Source organism: Pyricularia oryzae, chromosome 3, assembly GCF_000002495.2.
Source record: "Pyricularia oryzae 70-15 chromosome 3, whole genome shotgun sequence".
Lineage (NCBI taxonomy): Eukaryota > Fungi > Ascomycota > Sordariomycetes > Magnaporthales > Pyriculariaceae > Pyricularia > Pyricularia oryzae.
In genome coordinates, this window is record NC_017849.1 from 4120697 (window position 1) to 4137047 (window position 16351).

Sequence of the window (16351 nt, forward strand, 5' to 3'; positions counted from 1 at the left end):
GACATTTCTAGAGCCAGGCACCAAGTTTGGTTAAATTGAGTAAGCACGTGATAAACTTAGCAAAAAAGGCGGCAACGACCAAGGTACCAACGGTTAATTGGATGACAATGTTTCACATGCGAACAACGCCCATCTCTCCACCCGCCGCGGACGCGCAATTACCATCGCTCAATGGGGAGCCAAGATGAAGAAGACACTGCTACTCTGCTTCATCCACGGCTTCAAGGGGGGTGATGACACCTTTGGCCGGCCGAGCGACGGCTTCACCGAGCAGCTACGCCAGCTGGTGGCCGCGCAGCTGCCCAAGATCGATGTTCGCGTCGTCATTTACCCAAAGTACGATACGCGCGGCGATCTGGCCGAGTGCGTCGCCCGTTTCCGCGACTGGCTGCTGGAGAAGGTCATCGACATCGAGGTCGACGCCGGCACGCCCTCGCCCACTGTCGACCCCTCGGTCCGTACCGTGCTGATCGGCCACAGCATGGGCGGCATCGTCGCCGCCGAGACAATCATGGCCCTGACCAGCGAGAAGCCCATTCCGGCGCCCGGTAGCGCAGATGATCAGGCCTTTGACGCCGAGGCCGCCGCTGCTGCTGCCGCCAAGAGGCCCACGTCGCCGTCGCTCACCTCGCTAATGTTTCCCTACATCCAGGGCTTGCTGGCATTTGACACACCTTTCCTGGGCATATCGCCTGGGGTTGTCGCGCACGGCGCAGAAGGTCATTACAACCAGGCGTCTGCTGTGTTGGGCCAGATAAGTGGGCTTTCAGGTGCGCTATGGGGAGGCGGTGCGGCCGCTGCGGCTGGGGACAAGGCGCGCAGCGCAGACGGCAAGAGGCAGGCGGAGGCGCTGCCGATGGCTGCACCTCCCGCGACGGCCTCACAGGACAAGAATCAGAAGGGGAACGACGGTGGCGCATGGGGCCAGTGGGGCAAGATGGCCATGATCGCAGGCGCGGGGGCGGCCATCGCCGCCGGAGGAGCTGCCGCTTACATGAAACGTGAGCAGATCAGCGAAGGCTGGTCCTGGGCGTCATCGCATCTTGCCTTTGTGGGATGCCTGGCACGGGGTGAGGAGCTGCGACGGCGCGTGGCGTACATGTCCCGGACCAAGAGCGACCTGGGTATTGGTTTCGCCAACTTATACACTCGCCTCGGGAAAGCCGCAGCACCAAAGCAAGTGTCCATGGTTGGTACAGTGCTGGGAAACCAGAGAACGTTCTGCAATCTACCCACCAAGTCGTCGGCGAATGCAGGCGAATGGCGGGAGGCTATCAACGACATGGCCACCGATGAGACTTTGGCTCATACGTGTAAGTCTATCTCGTCGTCAAGCGTCTTGCATTCCTGCTGGTAATAATCTAACCATGTGGCATGTACAGCAATGTTTGAAAAGCCTCAGAACCCTGGATTTGAAAAGCTCAAGACAGATGCGGCTGAGCTCATTACTTCTTGGGCAAAGAACGACTGGTATGAGTCTAGCGCAGAGGAGCCCGCCAAGATAGAATTATAGTAGGTGTTGGGCACACTCGTCAGTGTCAAAGAGTCGCATGACATTCCTTATGCTACAATCGCTCTACAACCAACCCTAAAGGAAATAGCTTTTTGTCTAGGATGTATACTTTTAGATACCATAAATGCACCCGCCTATGTTGTCCCTGTGGACATTCTATATCCCCCGCAATTCACCTTGCATCGTTGCTCATTTGTTCCTACATCCGTCTAGTTGGCCTTCTCGTGGTTCTTGGCCTTGCTCAGAACCTTGGACCTCTGCTTCCACATGTGCGAGTACATGTGGACTGATCCAGGCGGGTAGACAACGAACAGAATGATGTAGTATACGGTCGGCAGCAGCGGGTGGGTGACCTCGGCGCGGCTAGTGGCGGCAAGCCACATCATCCAGCACTCGCTCAGAATACCGACGGGGTAGAGGACGATGAAGGTGCTGTAGCGCAGCCAAGCGAGGCCGGGGGCGTCAACGCCGGCCAGCAGCAGAGCAAAGTACGTGTAGCGGATGACCTCGGTTGTGGCCCAGGCGGAAAGCATGCTCGAGTAGCCTGGGCTGGTGGCGACCGAAGGGAAGAGCCAGACGACACCCCAGACAAGGAGGTAGCGAGAGCCAACCTGCATAGCGGTGGTGATGAGGGACGTTCGTACGAGGCCTGCATGGCGAGGATGGGAACAAAAAAAACCCGGTCAGTTGAGATGCAAACAAAATGCATATCTGCCAGTCATGCCGAAATTTGGACAGAACCGGCAACAAGCTACTACTAACCAATAGCGACGTGGAGGATCTCGAGACCCGCGAGGGTCTGTGTCCAGCGCGCAAAGTCCATAACAACCAACGGGACAAATTCGGGGCCCTGCAGGTAGTTCGTCAGGAGCACGCGGCCCAGGACTGCGGCCCAGAGGATTGCCGAGGCGGCATTGTAGAAGAAGAGATAGCCGTCGGCAATGGGGGATGACGTTTTCTTGGCAGATTTGGGTGCAGCGCTGACAGCCGCTGGGGACTGCTTCTTGGTTGCCATCGTGATCGCACGAATGGTGCAGTCGTAGTTGTGGTTGATTTTGCAATAACAGTATATGCGCGCGCTGGGTTCACAACTTCACAAAGGTTGAGACCACAAAAAAAGTGTTGGTGGCAGTCTACAATGGAGGGTCCCTGTCTCCAGGGTCGTAGTGTTTTTGATTGGCTGCCCGTTTAGGGATTAGCACTGGGGTACAAGACCAAGAGGGGAAGGGGCTTGGGGAAACACCCAATGAGTGCCCTGTACCTTGCAAGCTTTTGCTCATCCCACCGGTGATTACTGGTCTTACTCTTCTGCAATGAGCACTCTATCCCACCACATTCTAGGAATATGGGTGCCTTGGCTTGTTCTAGGTGACGATAGAACAATATTGCCACGTTGTGATTGAAGCCATACCTGAAAAGTAAACTCAAGTCATTTCGCAGCTCTTGATGTATACAATGCAAGGCAACTAGGTCTAGATCTAGATAGGTAGTTAATGAATAAGGTAAGCTGGGCGTACGTAGCAATTAACAGCCTTACATTAGGTAAGACACCTAAGGTTGTGTACCTTAAGGTTCGTACTTCGTAAATAGGCATTCCGCCCTGGACAAGGTACTCTAGTCTAGTCCCATCTTGACTTGACATATGCAGGGTGTCAACTGTCAACGCGCCTAAATTCTTATGCGCGCGTCAAGAGTACCTCATTCGTATCTGCTATTTTCAGCACTTAAAGTCTACTTGTTTTTTTTTCCTTCTGGTTTTTGGTCTTTTACCATTATGAATTGCAGCTGAGTGGAGAAAGCAGGATTTGTCGCTCCTATCCATTAAAAGAGAGAAGTAATCCAATCGCGACCCGACGCTGCGGCAGGCTCCGACTTGAGCATTCAAGAAGCATTTCAGACGTTTATTTTGTGGCTCCAAAACGACAAAACGACAAAACGACATGGCCGCGACTAACTCAAGCTCTTGGCAGGCAACATTGAATCCTTCAAGTAGCTGCCGACTTCCACATACTGCTATCTCACGCGGAGAGGTCATTGCCTTGTGTGCTCGGTTACACATGCAGTTTGATATCGTTACTCATCAAGCTGACCCACCATCTTTCATACTGTTTTTCAGCATAGCCGCGCCTTGCTGAGTGGCTGTTCGAGTCTCTAATAATGGGTTTCTGTTTATCACCGTGTGCTTGGCGCAGTGCACGGCACTGCATAGTGACATTTCTGACTCCAGAATACTGCAGGAACCCACGTCAAGCCCGGCCTGTCATTATCGGAGCTAATTCTTCCGACTACCGTTCTCTCCCCTTGGCGCCGCCGCAGCCGAGATCACAATGATGTTGATAACCAAAACGCCGGTACCATCAAGTTCTTTGCTTCACTCGCGGCGGGCCCTTCTGTTGTCCATGTGATCGTCCTGACCTCGTACTTTTTTGTTCCAAGAAATATTAATATGGTACGAGGTGACATGGGGGATAATGGTATCTTGGCAAGAAATTTTGTTAAGAGTAAGCGCTCCACCACCAAACACCACACAGCTGAGAGCCAAGCCTCCAAGCCTCGTTGATGGTAAGTAACACTCCACTTGCAGCAACCCGCACCCAGTCAGCACATCTACCGTCGGGTGGAAGACCGGGGCGCTTCCCAACTTGCCAACCTACCACCGTTTAACAGAGTGCCTAATGCCGCATCACGTCACCTAAACCAAAGATGGTCTTGAACTTGCAGTCTTGTCAGGGTGGTATCGTAGAAGCGCACAGCAATCCTTCTCAAATTTCCCGAATCAGAATGCCCCCTGGCGGCGCACTTACACTACTTTGACGATGCCTCCAAGGCTGTGTTTCGGCTGCTCGCTTCATACTGCATGCCATGATTACCATCAGTACTTAAGGTTGGGCCAATGTCACTCTACTCAGTTTAGCTTTATTAAGGATATACTAAGTATACATACAACAAATCTCAACTCTGATCTTGATCACCTGCGGCAAAAGCGGGAATATTCTCGCTGGTGGAGTTCTCGTACGCTCCGTCATCACTCCACTCTCCCCTCACCTCGAGGTCCCATCCATCCCGTTTGGGGCCAACAGTACTTTGTATAAAGCGTCCCTCCCCGGGACGTTCGTACATCTCGTTCCATAGGATCAGCGCCCCAGCTCATCTGCCTGTCCTGTCTTTCACAACAGTACCCTGCTCAGAGCCTGAACTCTTGTCACACTCTCTTGCTCACCTCCAGTCCGGTCTCTACATCTCCTTTTCTTTCAAAATGAGAAATATCTTCAGCGTCATGGCGGTGCTTCTGCCTGCTGTCTCTGCCTTCTGCGACCATGGGACGACCCTCTTCCCCCGTGCCAGCGGCGACGCGGTCAAGGTGGCCAACTTTGGCTTCGACGGCATCCGCGGGCCCCTGAACTGGCACGGACTGAACAAGACGGCCAACTCCAAGTGCGCCAAGGGGAAGGAGCAGTCGCCCATCGACATCAGCACGAGCTCCAACAAGACGGTCAAGGGAAGCAGCCTCAGGTTCAACATCGACTCGTATCCTGACGGCGCTGAGCTCCTCAACCTGGGCAGCACGCTCGAGGTCATCGCCAACGGCTCCATCAGCCTCGACAACAAGACCTTCAAGCTGGCGCAGTTCCACTTCCACACCCCCAGTGAGCACCATTTGGATGGCGAGTACTATCCCGCCGAGATGCACTGCGTCTTCCAAGCCGAAGGTATGTTTTTTTTTTTTTTTTTTTGGCTGAGTTATCTCCGCCAAGTAGTTTGGCCGATAAAGGACCAAGACGACAGAATACTAACCAAGATATCTAAATACGTATAGACAAGACAGTCTCCGTCGTCGGCTTCTTCATCGAGCTGGATGAGGACAACGACGAGGTCATCGACGGCGTCTTTGAGCGCGTAGACGAGGTGGCCACGCCCGGCACGGCCGGACACACAGGCGCGCTCGACTTCAGTGGCCTGTCTAAGCACCTGTGCAAGAGCGACGTCTACCAGTACAGGGGTTCTCTGACCACGCCGCCCTGCTCCGAGGGCATCCGGTGGAATGTCGTCCGGAAGCCGATCACGATCGACATGCTCACTTTTAAGAAGATTAAAAGCATCATGAAGTTTAATGCTCGGTACGTGCAGAACACTCCCGGGCAGATCAACCTGCTGGAGAACGCTGCCGAGAACCTCAAATAAAGGAGTTTGGCGGTTGAAAGCGGGTGAGCTTTTCTGTTTTGGGTAATTTTCTTGGAAGATCATTATGGGAAGAGATTTGGAGGTCATGAGGATGATGAATCATGCTGGCCCCCCCCCCCCCCCCCCCCCCGTGGGGGCAAGGTTTTCTTTTATTTGCAGTTGCAACGATGTTCCCTTTTTCGTGTAGGATTTTCATGCCCTACCCCTTTTTCCCCCTCCCCCGCTGGGAGTGGTTTTTGTTTAGTACATAGACTTAAAACGTTGTACAAAATCTAGTGTGTATATTTTGACCAACAATAGGTAACTAAATCTTGGGCAAGGCACACTGTCATCCATTTCGATTTTGAAGCATTATCATAATTTCACCAATGTTGGCCGCAGCCCCGTATTTAACCCAGAGTCGCGGGATCTTCGAGTCAGGTTGGCATTTCGGATGATAGTAATCATACGGTTAAGATCGTCGAGTTCAGACCAAAGGTATTTTGGACGTCAAAGCGTGGACAACTGCAAACAAAACGAACAAGCTTATTATAGCAAAATGTCCCCGTTTTAGGCCATATGCTATTTTCCCTTGACTGTGAAACGCGTCGGGTTCTTTCAGTGCTGCAATATTGCTATTGATGATGACGGTGATACCCGTGTGCTCCAGGTGGTAGTTAATGCTGGGCTGTGAGTTGGATGAGCTGTGCGAAGTTGTCATTGTCAACCAGATGTCAGGTGAAAATGGATACCTTCAGAATAAGAAACAAAGTCACTAGAAAAGTCATGAATTGAGAGCGCATGTTAAAGAGATGTTGTGAGTAACAAAATTGACAGATTAAATACATGCTCAAGGGATATCATTTCATTAATTCATAAATCTGGTGAGAATAAGAAAATCCAGTTCCCGTTGATCCCTTTCACCACACACTCGGTGTCGTGAAACATAGTTGCACTTTTGGCAGCTGCAAGCTGCTTATCCGCGAGTCAAACATACTAGATGATGCTGTGTGCATATAACAGAAAGCCAAAAAAAAGGAATCGGGCGCAAACCCGACACGAGAATCCGTCGATGAGATTTCAGTCGGCGCCATGGAAATAATTCTTCTCTCTCTCTCTGCTCGGCGCTTGAAGGGTACACGCACGAGGCCGGTGGGAGAGAGTGTGAAAGCGAAAGCGGCTGTGGCTTGCTCCACGGGAATGCCCTTGTGTGTGCCGAAGCCCAGTCTGCAAGCCTTGGAGACTATGTAGTCATAGAGGGGGCTTGAGCAGTCATGTGCTGCCGTCTCTTCAGCGGGAGGCTGCAAAAGTTGTTTGCATTGTTGTTGTTTGGCCCATGTTAGAAGAGCCCTTGAGCGTATTTTATCGTTTGCTGATTTCGACTCGGCAGCAACACATGACTGCTTCAAACTCCACCCTTGCGGAAGACGTTCCAGCCGCTAAAGAGCCATTGGGAGCTGTGGCGACCGCAGTAAGAGTGGGCGTTGGCGGTACCGGGCGAGGATGGCTTCCTCCACGAGCCAAGGGAGCCGGACGTCTTGCTGGAGCTGGAGCTGTCCTTGCGCTTGTTCGGGCGGCGGCTATCGGGGAAGGAGAGGGTGTAATCGCCAGAGTGCGGCCTCGAAGAGTCTGGGCTGCCCGGGGTGTTGTATTGGCTGTGGGTGAAGTCCAAGGGCGCCGGAGGGGCGGCTCGCGAGGTTGCAGAGAACTTCATTGTGTGAGTGTAGCTGGTTGTATATAGGTGTGGATGGTGTTGTGTGTGATTATAAACAGGCACAGCCAGTCTGTTACTATGTGGTAGATTTGTTTCAACCCTGTTGTGGATGGGTGTGTTTGTTGGTAGTGAGGGGATCGAACCAGGCCTAGATAGGATGAAAAAGGAAGAATAAGCCCACGGGAAAGGCAAGGCTGAGCGGGAGGGTATGCTCTGATTATATACACGTAAGTCGATCTAGACCTGTACTCCCAAACACCAGAGCAAACAGAGAATTAGTCCACACACGCCCCCCGTAGTCGGCAAGTAGGGCTGATGATTTGGGTCAGACTCGGCCATGTTGCATATCAATAAGCGTGGGGCCAGTCCTGGGCCATCCCACCCACAAGCCAACCTTGCCAACCTAACCAGGACATGGGACCCCATGCTAGCTTGTTGTAGCCGACAGGGATCCAGCCGTCACACCGTGGACAGGGATCCCCAATTATCCTTCGAGAGCCTTTCTGGTTGGTTTTTTATTCGGTCTGTCAGGAACAGCTCAATCTCCCTTGATGATGCGGAGGTGTGATAATTTTCATGCGCCGGTCTGACAGAAAGGAACCATGCGAATTGATTCCCAATTGTAGACGGCAAATAGCAAGATGCAGAATCAAGAGATTGCAAGAAACCCCATCTCCTGCCTTCTCCTCCCCCCGTCGAATCAACCAAGTCCGGGCCGGCCAGAGCAACTGTGGTTGGACGGCTTACGAAAAAATATGGGCGACGGTGCCATCCGAATCAGGCAGCCACATTCCCCTGGGTAACCCCCGCAGATCGCTTGGTCGCACCTCATTCGGCAAGGACTTGCAATCAATGTCAGTCAGGTCAACATTGATCCAAGAATCTTTTTTCGAGTGCCCACAAAACATCGAAAGGGGGTTTTGTTTTTTTTTACCACGGAATACAGCAACCCGCCGACGATAATCCGCACGAAACATCCTTGAGATGGCGGCGAGCTGACCTGCGTTCGGCACGGATTCCGCTACCACGCATTGCAGCCAACCGAGTCATCGTTCCCATCCCACATAAATTTGCAAAGATTGCATGTTAATTCCTGCGGGCGGTCTTGTTTTTCGTGCTGACAGTTACCGGCAAGAAACAGGGGTCGGGGGGGAGAAAACCCGTGCTTCTAAATTATCAAAAGGCATATGTGAGGGAAATAGTAAATGATTCATTCATTTGCGGTTGAATTCCGTTAGCAAAGCAAAGCAAAGCAAAATAGACTGTGAAGCATGATGGACTTGAGACGCCGAAGCGAACCGTACAATGGTCATGCACTAGGGAAACGCAATCGGCATGAGTAATAAAATCTACGAATCAAACATGACATTCATACTTTCGTCCTACAGTATGCACATTAAGCTCTAGTCAGGTATGGTATTAACCCCTAGCATCTTGACCGATTGCTTTCCTAGGCATCTTATCCTTACTATATACAGTAAGGTAGTGTAGTATTCTTCAAAGTACTAGACCTAGACTAGGCCCTACGGTTAAGGTCCTTCGGTATGGAAATCAGAAATACGAAGGCAGGCTTCGTCACCCGTGGGCCGGGACCACTTGGTGCAAGAAGGTTACCATACCAGATCCAGTTAATTGACCGGCTACATTCCATAATTAGAAATAGATGCTCGCGCTCGCTACCTCAAACCGCGGGCATTCCGCGTCCCCTGTCAATACTATAGTACATACTACATAGTATAGTATACTGTAACAGTGCCGGTTAATATAGCTGACAAGCTTGCTGGCATCGAAAGAATTCGCGGTCGGCCGCGGACCGGCCGTCATAATTAGGGGAAACCCTGCCGTGGTGCGAGAATTTCGACGATCGGATGACGCGTAATGCTTCACACACAAAAAAAAGGCTTCGACTGCGAGAATTACTAATATTTGCTGTTTAGATTACAGTAGTGGGAAGAGAATTGAAGAACGAGAAGTTAACTTTATACGTTGTAGTATAATCCGTTTTGTACTAATTCGAATAAGCGATGGATTGGAACACTACGGAATTCGACAGCACCGGCAGTAGCGCACTTCGAAGCTACTTTAGTCTTCCTAAAAATAAAGATTCTCGCGATTCAATGATGCCATTAAGAGTCGTAGCCTTCTTTCCATGTGAATTTCGGCAGCTTTGCGCGGCTTCCACCGGGTTGACTTGATTCCTTGCCAGTCTTTGTTTGTTCGTCGGTGCCATACCCGACACCGTCGCTCGGCCGTCGCACGCCGGATTCCGGCTTTGCCAAGTTGGAAACACCCCGTCAAGCTAGCAAAACCAGCTTGCCAGATGGTGTTTAGGGGGCAAATGCTGACGAAGCAGGTATCTCAAGTAATTATGAAGCTTGACAAATTAGTAAATACTAGACTAAATACATACGTATACCTACCTGGCACGTCCGATCGCCAATTGGTGTCTTGCGTATAGACGGGTTTCAATTTTTGTTCCGGCTTGTTTACTGTACTGACGGACGGTGCCGTACAGTATAGAACAATTTGCTTGATTTCTTGTAGTGTTTCCCTTGATGATCCCTGTCAGTGCTAATTTGCCCAAAACGTCGACAGCCTAAAACGGATCAAGATTGGCAGCGCAGGCATGGTGATCCTGGTAATCGTCCGATGGTTGGGCGGGTTGGACGGGCTCACACCCCGCAAAACCCTCCTGAAGAAAAGAAAAAAAAGAGAAGAAACTCTTGTATCAAACCTCCCGAACTCCGAAGAACAAAAGAAAGTTTCGACAAACAAACCCGAAAGAAAGCCCTCTGGGGCGCCCCATATTGAGCCGCCTACTGTAACATAGTACACTACTACGATGCGATCACGATATGGTACATTTGTCAGTGCCGTCAATGCTACGAAGATGCAGAGGAAGGACCACGCGAGCTCGGGAGATCAAATTCATGCAGCGCAAAGACTTCCCCCTTATCGGTTCAAACATAAACCCCCATTGTTCGTCCTTACTTTACTGGGGTAATGGGGTTTAGGCGACAAGGAAAAACACAAACATGGGACGGAGATAAGAAGGGCGTGTCATTTATGCAGTCATGGTTTAGACTACTTTGTTACTGCATGTTCTGTACTATAGGTAGGTACCTAGCTTGCTAGGTAGACGAAACCACACTGTTGTCTGGGTTTAGGGTTTTTTTTTTTTTTTTTTTTTTGTTCTCGCTACCTACTACAGTAGGCAATCAAGAAAAAAACAAAACAAGCCCCTTTCCCCCATTGATCCAGCGACTCGCTTTACTACGTAAACAAAGGGGGGAAAAGGGGGAGGATAATCAAAGGGATCGACAACGCCTATACTTGCTATTACCGATAATTTGCCTGGCGTTATACCGGGACCTACTGCTGATCTTTTACGCAACCAAGAAGAAGAAAGAGACCACGTGGTACTGTGCGCCGGCCAAGTGCTCAAAGAAGCAAAAGCCAAGCATCCGTCAAGCACACTTCCTGGTGTGGTAATTAGTACCCCAAAACCCAAAACCGTCCACGATGCAATCATTGAACGGTTTTGACATGTGGTGATGTTGCTATTGGGTTTTGATTTCATGATCTTTTTTCTTCCCTTCTTTCTGCTATCTCCTTTGTTTCCTTGCAGTTAATCACTCAATTCATTGCATGTATTCAGCACGCAAGTACGCTGCAAGGTTTCGTGTTCACCTCGAGCTGCCTTCCTTATCCAGCCGTTCGGTCGCAGGATAGACCAAGCCCTTGAGGTGGTGCGTAATCAGGCATGCACACCAAACCCCAAGTCGACCCATTTCGGTGTGCAATTCACCAATGGTAGGGGCTTCCCGGCCGGCTTGCATACACGTCCATCATCAGATTGGTAGCAGAGCCTCTTGTACTGTCTGGTGGTCTGCTGCATCCCACGTCACGCCCTACGCGGGATCAATCTAGTCCAGTCACTTGTTTCCGATAAAGTGCCTACTACTCACAGTCTGCCAACGGAATTCCTGACTCCGGCGTCGACGTTGTGCCAAGTGCCTACAGGGCTGCATCGGTGGAATAGGTGAGGTATACCGAGTACTATACTGGAATAGTGCCATGCATACATGGTAATTTTTTCTACTTGGGACCCGTCCTCCTCGAAAACGGTGGTTACGTAATTACCAAGTATACATACATGATGAAGGGATATAGGCGACGAGTGTTGATAGAGATACCAATCATACCACAATTGAGTCACTTTTGATCTGCATTCACCCGCACCTTTGCTGGAACATATTATGGCCTACAAGGTGTTCAGAATTCAAAGCTATTGAGTTTTGCAGTCCCGATCGGGTGCCATCTCCCGCGACGATCATGGGCTCGTCTTCGATTTTTGGCCCGGGAGATTCAATTCTCTTCACACATTCAAGTCTGCATTCCTTTTCTCGCATCGCAAACTGCCATGATGACATACTGGGGATGAAAAAAGAAAGTACTGTCCAAAAAGAATTTAACATTGGCACTGGCAGCTACTTCGTACTAGGCTAGCCTAGTATCTCCAGTCCCAAGACAACAATCCCCACTAGGCTTAGAGCGTCAGCCTTCGGGCGGACGCTGTGGCTGTGTTGCGGGGAAACCCTGGTGGCTCCTCCAGCCCTGGAAGGATTGTGTGTTGTGGATGCTCGAAGTGTTGAGCGGCGGAGTGAGCCGGATACGTCGGCATCGCATACTTCTATGTACGCGGTGAAGCTACCAACCACAAATAATTACCTACCAAGCCAATTGTTGAGAAATAAAATAATTACCCAGTATGATTACATGGACCTACCTACCTACATGTATTATTAATTCGGATAGTTGAAATATTCGGTTCACATGCCGCCTTCCCCGGAGACTAAGGCGTAAAACGTACGTAGTAAAATATACTATCGTTATGTAGTATTATGGATGAATTGCGCAAAGTAAAAAAAATAAAAAATAAAATAAAAAAGAACAGGAAAACAGGAAAAACTCCCCCGCAAATAAACTCGTCCAGTTTTCTACTGGCTGCCTAGAGATTGATGGAACATGGGAGAAAGGTCAGAATGACCTCATCGGGATTGCGGAGACAAATGAGTCCGGCAGTCCATCGTCTGGCTGTCACAGGATATATATTCTCGTTTTGAAAAGCACATTTGCAAGCTGCTGTCCAGAGCTGTACTTGAGAGGAAGGATCGCAATTGATCTGCCTGAAGAGAAGGGAGATTCGTCAGTCGCAGAAAAATAAGGAAAAGATAATTCCATCATGATGAAAGAAGCTATTGTTACCAGGGGTCCGGAGGTAACGATCGCTGACTCCGAGATCCCTTCACCGGGGCCGGACCAGCTGGTCATTCGCGTTGTCGTGTCAGGGAGCAATCCCAAGGATTGTACGTTGTGAATCCATCAGTTTGGTATTTTTTGCTAAAAAAAAAAGAAAGACCGGTTGGCTCAGTTTGCTGAAAACAGACCGGCCTTTATATTGCAGGGAAGGTAACCGAGTGGCTCGGCAAGACCATGAACACTGGAGATGACATCGCCGGCATTGTCCACTCGGTCGGATCCAACGTGTGGGAGTTCAAACCCGGTGACCGCGTTGCCTCGTTCCACGAGATGCTGACGCCCGGGGGGAGCTTCGCCGAGTATGCTCTGGGACGGCAGCACACCACGTTCCACTTGCCAAGCAAAGTCAGCTTTGAAGGTGAGCAGACTCGACATATGACGGGGGAATGATCAGACCACCCAGATACAGCGAAGGGATCAGGACTAACCACTGCCCAACAGAGGCTGCCACCCTACCTCTTGCATACATGACATCAGCCCTCGGTCTGCATCTCCGACTCGGCCTGCCGGTCCCCTGGACTCCCGCGACCGAGCCCACGCCGCTGGTCGTCTACGGTGGCGCCTCTGCCGTCGGCGCCTTTGTCATCAAGCTCGCCGTCAAGTCCAACATCCACCCCATCATCACCGTCGCCGGCCGCGGAGCAGACTTTGTAGAGGGCCTCATCGACCGCTCCAAGGGCGACACGATCGTCGACTACCGCAAGGGTGACGACGCCGTCGTGCAGGGCATCCGCGACGCGCTCAAGGGCGCCGAGCTCAAGTACGCATACGACGCCACGTCCGAGCACAACTCGTACTTCAACATCGCCAAGGCCATGTCGACGGGCGGCAAGATCACTACCGTGCTTCCGGCCAAGGACGAGGCTCTGCCCGACAACGTGGAAATTACCACGACAATGGTCAGCACCGCGCACGGCGATGAAAGCGACTTTGCCTACGCCTGGTTCAGACTGCTTGCCCGTTGGCTGGACGAAGGGACTTTTAAGCCACACCCGCACGAGGTTGTAGAGGGAGGACTCAATGGCGTGGAGAAGGGACTCAAGGGCTTGAAGGAAGGCAAGGCCAGCGCAGTCAAGTACGTCTTCAGGATTGCCGACACTCCTGGCGTGTCAGCAGCTCAGTTGTGACCATGGTTTGCCTGCCGTCCAGGTTCGCTGTGTCTGGTGAGATAAGTTCAGAGTAGCAAACTCAAACGACATATAACGGGAAGAGTGTTTTTTTTTTTTTTTTATTACCAAATTCGTTATCTCGTAGGGGTTGAACTTGAATCTAACTCAAATTTAGACTCGAGGGGTGTAAGCGCCTAGAACCCAGCCATGCATATCTACGTCAAAAGGTACCGAGCAGTATGCAAATGTCGGAGGTAGGGATTGCCCCGATATGGAGTCGTTGGGCTGCTTTGGCTATGTTGTCGTCATACCGCTGTGCCGTATTCCGGCTATTCACACCCTCCCCTCCACGGCGGAGTCATCGAGGCCCTGCTGCCAAGAGTCGGTATGGTGGCTTGGTTGGGTCAGGTGACTGGCTAAGCATGGTAGAATGCTACCAATCAACACCATCATCATTGTAATCATAGTCGAGCAACTTTGAGATCTAAGAGGCTTTGGAACCTGCACCGAGACTTGGTCAAAGGAGAGCAAAAAGACAGAATATGTGACAATAGAAGGGATGTCATGCCGTCAAACACGGACGGAAATAAATGCCAAGTCAAAGCAACTTGGCCAATTATTTACCCGCCAGAATGAGTAAATTGACTTGCAGGTGTTAGCTGAAGTAACCATAATATCATGGGTACTAACAAAACGAGAGTCGCCCATACATCAGGGCTGTATTCAGCACAACCGTAACAAATCAGTCCAACCTCAGCGATGAGAGCGATGAACTATTTGGCGCGCAGCCATGTGCTGATGTCTATGTTGCAAGTTGGGGAATGTGAATATGAGAGTCAAGCATATGCAAGTTTGAACTATTAGGCATGCGAGCCCAGTTTTGCAGTTCGCAAATTCCCTTGTTATTAGTAGGCGCAAACGGATAGACCGTCGAGGTAGATCTCTACCGCGCGCAATGCTGAAAGTAATAATGTCTCGGGACAGCTGTGTGAGTGAGACCGGCACTCCCTTAATGTAGTCCAAACCAGCATAATATAGTCGTAGATAAAAAGGTCGTGTGGGTGAAGTGTAATACCAAGAGTCTAGTAACTTATGACTCTTGCGAGACCGTTTGCTAAAGAGGTTAGGTTAGTACAAGCGTCCAACCCAAGGCAGAGTTTGGCCCCGATCCTGATACTGCTGGCGGAATGTTCCAAGGACAACCCCCAATGAAGTAAGAGATGTATGTGGTGGGTATCGCAACTTACCACGAGCCAATCCATGCCTTCATTTACACCGCTGCCGTCGACAGCAGAGCATGCCATGATGCTCCAGTTTCTGTCCCGAAGCTCGCCAAGCCTCAGTGCCTGTGATATGTCACCGGCTCCCTTTGCTCCAGGCTGATCCTGCTTGTTTGCAAAGACCAGCAATGCTGCATCCTTCAGCTCGTCCTCGTTCAGCATAGCTGCCAGCTCGTCGGCTGCGGTTTGTAAACGGTCGATATCCGTCGAATCGACCACGAAGATGACCGCTGCCGTGTTGGCATAATAGCATCGCCAGTAGGGACGGATCGATGTCTGACCACCCAAGTCCCATACGTTGAAGTTGAGATTTTTGTATGTCACTGACTCCACGTTGAAGCCTATCGTCGGTATCGTCGTAACGACATCTCCTATCTGGAGGAAGACAGGGCAACGGTCAGCTTGACCCTGCCATTCGAAGCTACTATAACCGTCAAAGTCCATATCATACCTTCAACCTATACAGCAATGTTGTTTTGCCTGCATTGTCCTGACCGCAACATCTCCATTAGTCTAGTGCGCAACGGCCAGATCCGGAAGTGGTGCGCTTGAGTGCCATACCAGGCCGAGGATCAGAATCCTGATCTCCTTCTTCGCCCAGATGAGGCCTGAAAGCCATGAAACACTTTGTCCCATTGTGCTCGTTTGTGTGTTGCCCGAAGATACGGAGCTTTGCGGTCCTCCTCCTATGATCTTCAACAGGGTGTCGACACAAGATCAGCGCGGGAGAACGTTAGGATCTAGAACACAAGATTTGTTTGATCCGAATGCTAAAGGCTTGCGCGATCCACAAATCAAGATGGATTTAATGTTGTGGTTTGTAGCTCGTTTGCGCGTAGATGCGTTGTCTCAGGAATGTCGACTTTTATTGTCGGTCAAGCATTATCAACGTTCATGACACCGCGGACCTTCCCTAACGATATGCAGCGGCGGGCGGAGTCGGGTTACAAATCTGGGGTCCTATCCGTGCACGGTTCACTTACCGCCGCGCTACTGCTTTTTGCATGTGGCGGCGGGGCTATGGAACGGACTGACTTTGTAAAGGTCCAGTCAGGTGACGCGCGATCAGGTGATCCCTTTTCCTTGATCAAGTTTTCCACTTTCCTCAGCCACAGCAACACCAAGCCTCACATTTCCCGAAGTGGGTCGCCCACACAAACTTGTCTCCTAATCCCGCCCACGTTACCAAAAATCCGTCTGTCCACACGACATCACCCAAAGACATCCTCTCAGCATTTGACAACAAGCAGCC

General features: G+C 50.8%; 6 protein-coding genes across 6 annotated transcripts; 3 read left to right on the forward strand and 3 right to left on the reverse strand.

The window, feature by feature from the left end:
- The first annotated feature begins 36 nt into the window (after window positions 1-36).
- MGG_12961 (uncharacterized protein) lies at window positions 37-1751 on the forward strand. Its single transcript, XM_003712422.1, has 2 exons — window positions 37-1313; window positions 1383-1751. Exons 1-2 carry the CDS (start codon window positions 185-187, stop codon window positions 1511-1513), a joined length of 1260 nt encoding a protein of 419 aa, XP_003712470.1. The 5' UTR covers window positions 37-184; the 3' UTR covers window positions 1514-1751.
- Window positions 1305-2639, reverse strand: MGG_04972 (uncharacterized protein). Its single transcript, XM_003712423.1, has 2 exons — window positions 2276-2639; window positions 1305-2162 (listed from the first exon to the last, which is right to left on the reverse strand). Exons 1-2 carry the CDS (start codon window positions 2526-2528, stop codon window positions 1723-1725), a joined length of 693 nt encoding a protein of 230 aa, XP_003712471.1. The 5' UTR covers window positions 2529-2639; the 3' UTR covers window positions 1305-1722.
- Window positions 2640-4417: 1778 nt separating this feature from the next.
- Window positions 4418-6248, forward strand: MGG_04973 (carbonate dehydratase). The gene is made up of 2 exons (XM_003712424.1): window positions 4418-5223; window positions 5331-6248. The coding sequence occupies exons 1-2, from the start codon at window positions 4770-4772 to the stop codon at window positions 5693-5695; spliced, it is 819 nt and encodes a 272-aa protein (XP_003712472.1). The 5' UTR covers window positions 4418-4769; the 3' UTR covers window positions 5696-6248.
- Window positions 6249-6446: 198 nt separating this feature from the next.
- Window positions 6447-7593, reverse strand: MGG_04974 (uncharacterized protein). The gene has a single exon (XM_003712425.1). The coding sequence runs from the start codon at window positions 7386-7388 to the stop codon at window positions 7080-7082; it is 309 nt and encodes a 102-aa protein (XP_003712473.1). The 5' UTR covers window positions 7389-7593; the 3' UTR covers window positions 6447-7079.
- Window positions 7594-12208: 4615 nt separating this feature from the next.
- On the forward strand, window positions 12209-13943 carry MGG_04975 (uncharacterized protein). Its single transcript, XM_003712426.1, has 3 exons — window positions 12209-12757; window positions 12856-13068; window positions 13152-13943. The coding sequence occupies exons 1-3, from the start codon at window positions 12634-12636 to the stop codon at window positions 13835-13837; spliced, it is 1023 nt and encodes a 340-aa protein (XP_003712474.1). The 5' UTR covers window positions 12209-12633; the 3' UTR covers window positions 13838-13943.
- Window positions 13944-13959: 16 nt separating this feature from the next.
- MGG_04976 (ADP-ribosylation factor-like protein 1) lies at window positions 13960-16060 on the reverse strand. Its single transcript, XM_003712427.1, has 4 exons — window positions 15661-16060; window positions 15551-15589; window positions 15067-15474; window positions 13960-14933 (listed from the first exon to the last, which is right to left on the reverse strand). The coding sequence occupies exons 1-4, from the start codon at window positions 15733-15735 to the stop codon at window positions 14910-14912; spliced, it is 546 nt and encodes a 181-aa protein (XP_003712475.1). The 5' UTR covers window positions 15736-16060; the 3' UTR covers window positions 13960-14909.
- Window positions 16061-16351: the final 291 nt, after the last annotated feature.

Excerpts from the sequence above, each read along its gene's own strand:
- MGG_12961 (XM_003712422.1), top strand. The coding sequence starts at position 185 with ATGAAGAAGACACTGCTACTCTGCTTCATCCACGGCTTCAAGGGGGGT. Across the intron at positions 1,314-1,382 it reads TGAGACTTTGGCTCATACGT|CAATGTTTGAAAAGCCTCAG; the intron begins GTAAGTCTATCT and ends TGGCATGTACAG.
- MGG_04975 (XM_003712426.1), top strand. The coding sequence starts at position 12,634 with ATGATGAAAGAAGCTATTGTTACCAGGGGTCCGGAGGTAACGATCGCT. Across the intron at positions 12,758-12,855 it reads AGGGAGCAATCCCAAGGATT|GGAAGGTAACCGAGTGGCTC; the intron begins GTACGTTGTGAA and ends TTTATATTGCAG. Across the intron at positions 13,069-13,151 it reads AAGCAAAGTCAGCTTTGAAG|AGGCTGCCACCCTACCTCTT; the intron begins GTGAGCAGACTC and ends ACTGCCCAACAG.
- MGG_04974 (XM_003712425.1), bottom strand. The coding sequence starts at position 7,388 with ATGAAGTTCTCTGCAACCTCGCGAGCCGCCCCTCCGGCGCCCTTGGAC.
- MGG_04973 (XM_003712424.1), top strand. The coding sequence starts at position 4,770 with ATGAGAAATATCTTCAGCGTCATGGCGGTGCTTCTGCCTGCTGTCTCT. Across the intron at positions 5,224-5,330 it reads CTGCGTCTTCCAAGCCGAAG|ACAAGACAGTCTCCGTCGTC; the intron begins GTATGTTTTTTT and ends AAATACGTATAG.
- MGG_04976 (XM_003712427.1), bottom strand. The coding sequence starts at position 15,735 with ATGGGACAAAGTGTTTCATGGCTTTCAGGCCTCATCTGGGCGAAGAAG. Across the intron at positions 15,590-15,660 it reads GGATTCTGATCCTCGGCCTG|GACAATGCAGGCAAAACAAC; the intron begins GTATGGCACTCA and ends TGTTGCGGTCAG. Across the intron at positions 15,475-15,550 it reads CATTGCTGTATAGGTTGAAG|ATAGGAGATGTCGTTACGAC; the intron begins GTATGATATGGA and ends GTCTTCCTCCAG.
- MGG_04972 (XM_003712423.1), bottom strand. The coding sequence starts at position 2,528 with ATGGCAACCAAGAAGCAGTCCCCAGCGGCTGTCAGCGCTGCACCCAAA. Across the intron at positions 2,163-2,275 it reads GATCCTCCACGTCGCTATTG|GCCTCGTACGAACGTCCCTC; the intron begins GTTAGTAGTAGC and ends CTCGCCATGCAG.